The sequence below is a fragment of the Tachysurus vachellii genome, chromosome 7 (assembly GCF_030014155.1).
Source record: "Tachysurus vachellii isolate PV-2020 chromosome 7, HZAU_Pvac_v1, whole genome shotgun sequence".
NCBI classification, from domain to species: domain Eukaryota; kingdom Metazoa; phylum Chordata; class Actinopteri; order Siluriformes; family Bagridae; genus Tachysurus; species Tachysurus vachellii.
The window spans coordinates 26,285,829-26,295,828 of NC_083466.1; the positions used below are offsets into that span (position 1 = coordinate 26,285,829).

The 10,000-nt window shown below is 40.5% G+C and overlaps 1 protein-coding gene across 1 annotated transcript in view; it reads left to right on the forward strand.

Annotated features, from left to right (window-relative positions):
- LOC132849003 (NAD-dependent protein deacylase sirtuin-5, mitochondrial) overlaps positions 1-9,317 on the forward strand; it is a 12,580-nt gene extending 3,263 nt beyond the window's left edge. Inside the window, exons 4-9 of the mRNA XM_060875165.1 lie at positions 762-987; positions 1,090-1,177; positions 2,491-2,544; positions 5,046-5,169; positions 6,272-6,387; positions 8,075-9,317. Of these exons, the coding sequence (XP_060731148.1) occupies positions 762-987; positions 1,090-1,177; positions 2,491-2,544; positions 5,046-5,169; positions 6,272-6,387; positions 8,075-8,147 (681 nt within the window). The 3' untranslated portion in view covers positions 8,148-9,317. The remainder of the gene's footprint in view (positions 1-761; positions 988-1,089; positions 1,178-2,490; positions 2,545-5,045; positions 5,170-6,271; positions 6,388-8,074) is intronic.
- The last annotated feature ends 683 nt before the right edge of the window (positions 9,318-10,000 follow it).

A 10,000-nucleotide genomic window follows, 5' to 3' on the forward strand; every position in this document is an offset into this window, starting at 1 on the left:
CTATTCGCCATGTTTGGAGGCAGAGAAACACTGAACATGACCCAAGAACACCATCCCCACTGTCAGACATGGAGGTGGATACATTCTGCTTTGGATACAGGAAGACCTGACATCATTCAGGGACCTATGAACGGTGCCATGTACCATAGAAACGTGGATGAGAACCTCCTGAACCTCCAGAAGACTGAAGATGGGTCTCCTAACATGACAATGACCCAGAACATACAGCCAAGGCAACATATGAGTGGCTCAAGAAGAAGCACATAAGATCCTGGAGTTTACCCTCACGTACATGGAGCATCCGCCGTACTGAGCAAACTGTTACTATAGTAACAGTAACGTATCCGTACGAGCGTCTCAAACACACACCTGAAAATGAACCAACCAATCAGAATGGAGAATTGAATAAACTACACCACACATCAGGCAACAAATGGCAGTTAAATGATAGTCAGGTCATTTGCTGTAAATATTGGCACCCTGTATTTGGCTCATTAGTTTTATTTCAAGAAAAAGGAGTTATGAATGATTCTAACATCCATTATGTTTATTATTCCTTTGGTTTATTAATGTAAAATGGTTTATAATATTAATCAGTGCAGTAAATATTGTTACTTCATTTTTTTTAGAGCATTAAAGTCAAACCTGAGCTCTATTAGTATTAGTAGTAATTAGTTTATTCTAATTATTAGTATTCCAGTTTCAGGCATCACCCTCGCAGTTCATCACCTCTGCTCTCACAGCTGCACTCTGTGTTGTAGGATCTGGCAACCCCACAGGCGTTTTCCCGTAACTCTTCGCGAGTGTGGGAGTTTTATCATTACTGGAGGGAGTTAGCGCTGAAGGCTAAACCCAGTGGCGCACACGTGGCCATCGCCGAGTGTGAGGCCCGTCTCAGACAGCAGGGCCGCACCGTGGTGGTCATCACACAGAACACGGATGAGCTGCACCGCCGAGCAGGCAGTAAACACATCCTAGAGGTCCATGGTGAGCATCAGCACTGCTGGTGTGATAAATACACTAACGACTAGGCGCTTGTTCAGGAGGTGCTGATTAACTGTGTGTGTGTGTGTGTGTGTGTGTGTACAGGAAGTCTTTTCAGGACCCGGTGTCTGAGCTGTGGAGACGTTGACGTGGATCATCACAGCCCCATCTGTGCTGCTCTGGAGGGTAAAGGGTAAAGAGATAAAAAGCAATTCTCTCGTTTCTTATCCTGCTCATCTCAGCTCAAGTGTGTAGAAAATTTGCAGCAGTATTATTTCTAACAGGGTGCCGATTAAACATGCATCAATACCCGGAGTTTCGAGTCGTAGCTGTGAGAAACAAGATATCTGTGACTTTTGTTTCAAGCTGCGTTCACACACAAAGAAACCAGAAAACCGACGTAGAACGCTAGTCGCTCTACGCACGTTGTTGATAGATGTTACTACGGCAACCAGTCGTACTTTAAGCTTCATAGTGAGTTCAGTTTCGCTGATTCGATGTGGACGTGTCCAAATCAACGACGTGACAAATCCGTCCAAAAGAATTCGTTTTTAGCTACAATGAACACTGAGTGGAGGGCTAGTTGCGCTACCCACGTGGTTTATAAGCGTTACTATGGCAACCAGTCATACGTTAAGCTTCATAGTAACTTCAAGTACGTGGTACAGCGACTGGGGACTTGAATATGGAGCGATTTGCAATTTAGGGATTGCAAAAGAAATGGCAAATTATATTCGCAAATGCGTTGTAAAAACCGTGACATCATTCAAACGCAGCCCATTAGCATTTCCGTTTACGCGAAAGCACAATGTATGCCAAATTTCTAAGTGGAAAAGCAAAGTCAATTTTGACCCTGCCGTATTTGAATCTCAATAGCAATTCCCCATTTGCTCTTTCACTTCCTCTGGCGTCACGTACAGATCCTGACAAAACTCAAATACAATCTCAAATCCTTTTGCATTTGCGTTTCCAACGTCTGCACGTAAACCCGTCAGTCTTTGTTGGGAGGTGGGATTATATTATGGGACGTGTTTGTACCTGGAAGCGACGTCAATCACAGTCGACGGCTGCGTTGAGCGCATCGCCGACAGCGAACAGGACAGAACACGTGTGAATTCCACTCTGTTTTTCTTTACGATGGATGTGATTGGTGAAGTTGTTGAGGACGTTACGATCCAGTTCCCTCTCTACTGATTACCTCTTACTGAAAAGCCATCTGATTTTATACAGGTTAAGTGAGTTTGTGACCTTATTAGCCCTAGTACAGTCAGTTTCTCTGCTCTTTTCTAATCCTCACGATTCAGTTCCTTTAAAACGCGCATTTTCTCTATTTTCCGACTCTTTTGAAACTTTTGACTAAATATGACTCAGTGAATCGTTTGCACGTGCGTTCAGATGGCAAATGAAGTGCGTCTCTATCAGTGTGTTAATTCATTTCTAAATCATTTAGACGAGGTGAAGTTGTGAGAGTGACAGTGAGCTCCATGTGTTTACTTCCTGTTCCAGGGATCCGGATCCAAACTGTACTGAAGCTGATATTCCAGTGGAAAATTTACCCAGGTACAAAATGAGCTTTTTACTACAACAGTTAATAATAATAACGTTATTAATAATAATGATAATAATGATGATAATAATAATGATAATAATAATGATAATAATAATAAATGATGTTTATTGTTTTTGCTTTTGATTTATTTTATTACTGCTTTTTAATCCAAATTGCGTTAAAAAAGCAAAGCTTAATAAAAAATAAAAGAACAAATAATAAAATAAGAAAAAAGCAATTTATTAAATTATTATATAGAGAAAATTATATTTACATCATTTTTACTCAATTTTTGTATTCATATATTTTATGTATTCTTTGTCCCCCCCCAAAAAAAAGCAAGGCAAGAAAACTCCAAACATGGAAATTATTATTATTATTATTTATTATTATTATTATTATTATTATTATTTTTTTTTTATTTTTTTTATTATTTATTTTTTTTTTTTTTCAAATAGCCAATGTAGGATGTGTTTTCTCTTGAACTGCACAGTACTGTATACTAACCTGTGTTGTACAGAAATGACATAGAAACTCAATGCAATTAATTTTTAAACATACCTTCCTGTATTATCATAAAAGTCTTCATCAGCAGTAAAAAAAAAAAAGCTTTTTTCTAACTGCCGATGAAGGTTTTTATGATGAAACAGGAAGCTACTTTCAGACCGCGCAAAGAATTGTATTAAATATTTCTTATTTTGACATTTTTCCTCATTAAATATTAAAATATCCTGATCATTTGGATCACATCCAGTGCGGAACAAAAAATCAGAAGTTCAGGTTTAGATTAAAATGATTTGAAATAGACTTGTATACGATGTTATACAGCGTGTATAAATATTAAAATAAAGGTCATATGTAAAAATTAAAAATGTAAAGAATTTGCTGATTCAGTATTTTTTTTGCAGTGAATTGGAAAATCCCCATGTAGCCAGTGGGTTCAGTGGGTTTAAGAGCAGTGGAGGGATGGGATTAAAGTAGCATGAATGTTTTAAATCCGTATGAAATAAACACAGCGCTGTAATACACCAGAGCTCCACTAGATGGCGGCAGGAGAATACACTGAGCTGTTCACGGAAAACACACTTAGGAGCACATTTTCTAGCTGTTTGAATTAGCGTGTCAGGAAAACTTCAGCTTGTTAATACTACAGTGTTTTAGCAATGAGGTAAAGCATGTCAATGTCAGCTAACAAATAAAGAAGTTAAACCACTCATTATTCTCACCGTGAGCGTTTATTCACACTGTGTACAAGAGATACAGCCAGGTGATATTAGGGAAAGCATGTTAGTGCTAAATGTTCCTCATGCTAAATGTTAGCATTTAGGAAATGATACAGTTGCTACATCTGGCTAATTGGTACCATGTGGTAGCCTAGTGGTGGACCACCAATCAGAAGGTGGTGAGTTCGATTCTCATGTCCACCAGGCTGCCACTGCCGGTTTGTTTTTGTGTGTGTGTTGTGTGTGTGTGTGTGTGTTGTGTAGTGTATGTCCATTTGTGTATATTTGCACGAGTGTCTGTTATAATGTAGTGTAGTATATGTGCACGTAGTGTGTGTGTGTGTGTTTGTGTCTATTGTATATGCATAAGTGTCTGTCTGTAGTGTAGTATATGTGGTTGTTATGTGTAGTGTGTGTGTGTGTGCGTTCATACTGTTATAGTTAGATTTCCCACATAGTAAAGACATCTCTCTCTCTCTCTCTCTCTCTCTCTCTCTCTCTCTCTCTCTCTCTCTCTCTCTCTCTCTGACACACTCATACACGCAATGATAGTTTCCTGAATTTATTTATTTATTTATTTATTTATTTATTTCATCTTTTTTTTTTTCTTTTCACTTATATTAAACCTACTTATTAAATCTGATGTCCTTAATGTCAGTCTGATGACAAAATGCTAATTTCTCTCTCTCTCTCTCTCTCTCTCTCTCTCTCTCTCTCTCTCTCTCTCTCTCTCTCTCTCAGACACACACACACACTACAGGCTGGTATGGTGTAAAGATACAAAACACACCTGTTGCTCATTAATTAATAGCGTAATTTTATCAGCATGTGTTTATACATGGAGTCTTTCCTTCTCTTTTTCCTCCAGAAGGAGATAAAACATGAAAACACTCACAGGCCCCTGAGCAAGGCCCTTAACCCTCAATTGCTCAGTTGTATAAAAAAAGTGTAAGTCTGCTCAATGCTGTAAATGTAATTGTTTATCATTGCTAACTTTAGTTGTTTAAGTTATGAGGCGTGAGTAAAAATTGGAAAACAACAACAAAAAAGATATTTCTAGGTTCAACTAGGACTCCTTCTTTGTCGAGTTCTCCACCAAGTTTAGTCTCAAATCTGAGATGAAAACGATCTACGAGAAAAGCGACAGTGAAACAGAGCCGAAACCGTTTATCCGTGACAACGTTTCTCAGTTTTAAAGGCGAACCGTGTGAAGCGTTTCACGGCTAAAAGGTGCTAATGCGCAGGAAGCAGGTGTTGTTGATTTTCTGAGGTGTTTCTCCGTGCTGCAGGTGTGATGAGCGAGGCTGCGACGGTCTCCTGAGGCCCGATGTCATCTGGTTCGGGGAGACGTTAGACTCGCACGTTCTCACCAAGGTGGAGAAAGAGCTGGACGCCTGCGACCTCTGCCTGCTGGTGAGATCACAGCGCTCTTTAAACCCCAGTGCGTCCGAGATCGCTAATTAACAACAACAGCCAGGGGTCCGAGTTTAATAAACCTGCTACTCAAACTCTGACGAGCGAAATTAAATTAGGTTTCAGCAGCGTAACACGGAATCAATCACCATTTCTCCTAACGAGCCTGAAGCCCTACTCGTGCGGGATTAGTTTAACACGGATTTAACGATGATGTGTCTCAGGGAATTTAGTCATGCCCATATATTTTTTTTAAATACTGGAAAACATTATAACAACCCCCCCCCCCCCCCCCCCAAATTATTGGCACCCTTGGTATGTTTTGTGGTGAGTTTAGTGAAATACGCACAGAATACATAGAATCATTTAACTGAAGAAAATAAAACAGTGTCACAATTATTGGCACCCCTGCCTTTAGTTCTTAAATACATAAGGGGGGGAAAACCGCTTACTTCCATCCAATAATTAGGCGAAGTAGTGCTTAGGCGGCGGTTTTGGACGCAGCGTAGTAAACCATCTATCAAGCTGAAGCCTCGCATCTCTACTTCTAATGACTTTTTATGGCGGATGGCAAACCAACTTTTGGTGCATTCACCGCCACCAACTGGACTGGAGTGTGAAGCACTAGTAAGCAGATGACGCCTCACGTCTCAATCATCCTCGCGTCTTATATATTTGTGCTCATCAATTTATTAAGTTTCCAAGCAGGGGCGGTTTTAGGATCTCATCAAATAGTGAAATTTCACTGCTTTTGGTTGCCGTCTTTGCGGCGATTAACATTATAGATAAACGCATCCAGCTCTGACTGCGCGTGTATATTTCGAACCTTGTCACCTTTTTCACCTCTTGTGAGTTTGCAGGTATGTAAATAATTCTGTGGTTCCAATAATTCTTCTTCATGACTTCATGTCCCATCCAAATTAATATAAAAAAAAATGTCATGAAAGATTTTTCAAGCTTTTTCTTTGGTATGGAGTCTTTTCTGGGACCGTTTGCTCTTTTCTTCCACAAAATAACTGGAAACCCATAAACCAATTAAACTGAAAATAGAGACATGGTTTAAATAGAAAATGACAGTTTTGTTTTCTGGTGATCCTCTCAGGTCGGTACTGCGTCCGTCGTCTTCCCAGCGGCCATGTTTGCCCCTCAGGTGGCATCCCGGGGCGTTCCAGTAGCGGAGTTTAACATTCGGCCTCGATCCAGCATGTCTCAGTTCACGTGAGTCGCGAGTCGTTTATTAAAACACAAGACACTGATCTTTCTGAATGACTTAAATCTTAAACACTTGTCTGTGCATATTTATGGCTAAATTACCTCCAGTTTTCAGCTGTTTGCGTTCGTAGATGAAAAGCTTTCTACTAAGAAATCTAGCATCTAACTAACGATGATGAATTAGCATGACATTACTTAATGACTCCAGTTGAAAGATTTGCTGTTTTCCTCCTGCAAGTGTTTGTACATCTAAAAAGCAGCTCAGATTTCAGTGTGAGATTATCAACAGAGGGAAAAACACACGTCTCACACTGAAATATAACAGAGTCCTGATATATTGTAGATCCGATTTACAGACACAACATCAGACAACATTCAAACAGCAGGTCAAAAGGGTTCAAATATCTGAGACAGGGTCCACTTTAGAGGGGTAACATGGTATGTATAGTGTTGTTCGTTACCTGTTGGAGCGTTGACTCTGAAAACAATTCCAGGTGTGGGAAAAGTAACAGTCTCTCTGATGCTCCTTTTCCACCGAGGCAGTTTGAGTGCTGATTCGGAGCCTAATTTAGAACCAGTTCTTTCTTTTTCGACAGCCAAAGCACCGGCTCTGAACCAGGAAAAGTGGTTCTTAAGTAGCACCAAAACGTTGCTGATCTAGACTTAAGAACCGCTTGTGTCAGGGGCTGTGGGCGGGGCTACTGTTAGCGCATTTGATAATGTACCTTAAGTATACTAATGTTTAATACACTTTTACTTTACCGCGATATGATACATTATCAGCACACATGATAGTAAGTAGCTACATGCTAAGGCTAACTTTTTTCTGTGTTAATGATAAAATAACGTTATGTACTTTCTCGATAACAACCTCCGTTTATACAGATTACATGGAGCTGCACGTACACGTTGGATTCGCCGCGTTTGGGTGTTAATGTAGGTTCACAAAGCCATGAGCATTAACAGTAAAGCAACATCCGCCATTGTTGATGTGTTTGTGTTTGTCGCTGCTGCGCTAAAGTTGCTGGGACACGTGACACGTATACAGTGACGTCAGACTCTGCTCTGTGACGGCTCTCTAGCCGGTGGAAAGACAAACCGGTTGTTAGAAGGTTCGCCAGTGGAACCAACTTTGAACCAGCACCAGTGCTAGCTCTGAACCAGCACTCGGTTCTTTTTGGTGGAAAAGGGGAAAGAGAGCCAATAAATCTGTTGTTAAAAACTGGACAGATTTGGACAGGAATTTTTCAGAGAAACAAGCAGGGGTCACTCAGTAGGAGCTGGAAGGGTTCACAGCTTATAGCCATCTCACAGCTGGGATTTCTAGCCAAACCTATACAAAGGAAAAGGCTCTCTGGTCTCGAGACCAAAATTGAAGACACAAAAGGCTACACAACACGTAAGAATGTGATCTTCACACTGAAGCATGGTGATGGCAGCATCAAACCTTCACCATAAACAAACCCATCAGCTCAGTGCTTAAGGGGTTAGACTACAGATCTGAAACCTCTCCACCAAGCTGCCACTGCTCTTAACCCTCACTTGCTCAGGTGTATAAAATAAGAGAGAAAACGTATGACACTCTGGTTAATGGCGTCTGGGAAACGTTGTGAATGTAAATGTAAGTGTTTCTGTACTCTAAAGTGAATCCAGGAGCAGCAGCGACGTTACTGACGATTACGTGGGATTTCAGTTTTTATTTCCAGGGCCCGTGTGCTGAGACGGTCCCCATCGCTCTCGCACCTCACGAGTCGGAGCTGATGTGAGACGACCTCCGACCTGCGCAGCGTCCACTGCCCGAGACTGTTAAGAGCTGTTTCAGGATACAGGAACTTTCTCTGGTTGAATCAGTTGAATTTGTCTGTTTAATAAAACAGATCATTACACGTATTCATTTAAACGCTGTCTGAGACACAACAACATGCTTCCACACGGTGCGATTGTGTACTTTAACCTCGTCCTTTACGTCACTGTGCTTTAAGGTGTTTTATCTGGAGAAGAAACAAGAGGAGAAATCTAACAAACACATTTTATTTCTCATCCTCAAAACAATAACTCATTTCCAGGGGATGTAGTATAGAGAAGTGTTGATTATATTCTTTAGAAACGATACATTTCTCTCTTTCCTTTCCTTTTTCTATGTATGTAGAAATAATAACTTCTGTCCCTTTTTCTGAAAAAAAAAAAAAAAAAAAAAATTATATATATTTTTGTGTCCATCAGTGGAAAAACAGTAAAAATAAATAAATAAATAATTAAAATAATAAAACTGATAACTTTGGTCCTTTTCATGTGTTTTTTTTTTTTTTTTTGAAAGAAAAAAATGTTTCTCAGAAATATTTTTTCCTTTCCTTCTCTTTGCTTTATTTTCTCTCACTCTCATCTTTTACCGCTTATCCGAACTACCTCGGGTCATGGGGAGCCTGTGCCTATCTCAGGCGTCATCGGGCATCAAGGCAGGATACACCCTGGACGGAGTGCCAACCCATCACAGGGCACACACACACACTCATTCACTCACACAATCACACACTATGGACAATTTTCCAGAGATGCCAATCAACCTACCATGCATGTCTTTGGACCAGGGGAGGAAACCGGAGTACCCGGAGGAAACCCCTGAGGCACGGGGAGAACATGCAAACTCCACACACACAAGGTGGAGGCGGGAATCGAACCCCCAACCCTGGAGGTGTGAAGCGAACGTGCTAACCACTAAGCCACCGTGTCCCCGCTTTATTTTATTTTCTTCTTTATTAATAATCAGTCTCTCTTTCTCTTGTTTAGATGTGACAAAAAAAAAAGATTTTTATTTCTTTCTATTTGTCAGAAGTCTTTTTTTCCCACTACTTGGTTTTGACTTATATAATAAACAGAGCTGCCGTTTTGTATTTTTAACAACCCCGAAGGTCCTCAATAAACATGACACATGACGAGCTTCTGATCTGATCGATTCGTTTTTCTCTCCCTTTATTAAGCAGATCGGTTACTCCAGCTGTCTTTCTAGCTTTTAATGACATTAATCATAAACTCCATTGGGTCGTTATCTAGCAGTTACAGAGAGATGTCGGAGCTTTCGGTTCCAGGCTGTCTGATCTAATCTGATCTCTGAAAATCTTTAAATCCTGACGATAAGCTGCTGAAGCATTATAGCAGCCTGCCTCTGATTAGATCTTCACTTTATTACACTGTCTCATCGTCTGTCTCACTGGTTAATCTTCTCCATAGTAACAGTTTCCATGGAGATACGTCCTTAAGATACGCCACGCCGCAATGTTTTCTTAACGCGTGGAAGGAGTCTCCAGTGTCAGTGGTTTGTATCGGGTCAGAAGTAAAGCTGGAACTCGTGTATCTTTCCTCCGTCGATCTTCTTCCACTGTGGTGGAACTGGAGCCCTGTGGTGGAACTTCTCTGGTGTCTTCCGGTCCTTCAGGCCACAGACGCCATTGGAGTTATAGAAGAGATCTAAAGAAGAAAATCGTATCTAAACTAAACTAATCTTGCAATGGTGATATTACAGGGTGATATTTTTTTTTTATTATTTAAATATCACCCTATGGTGCAAAAGTTTGTGCACCCCTGACCATTACGCACATAGAACATCCCATTCCAGATGTTT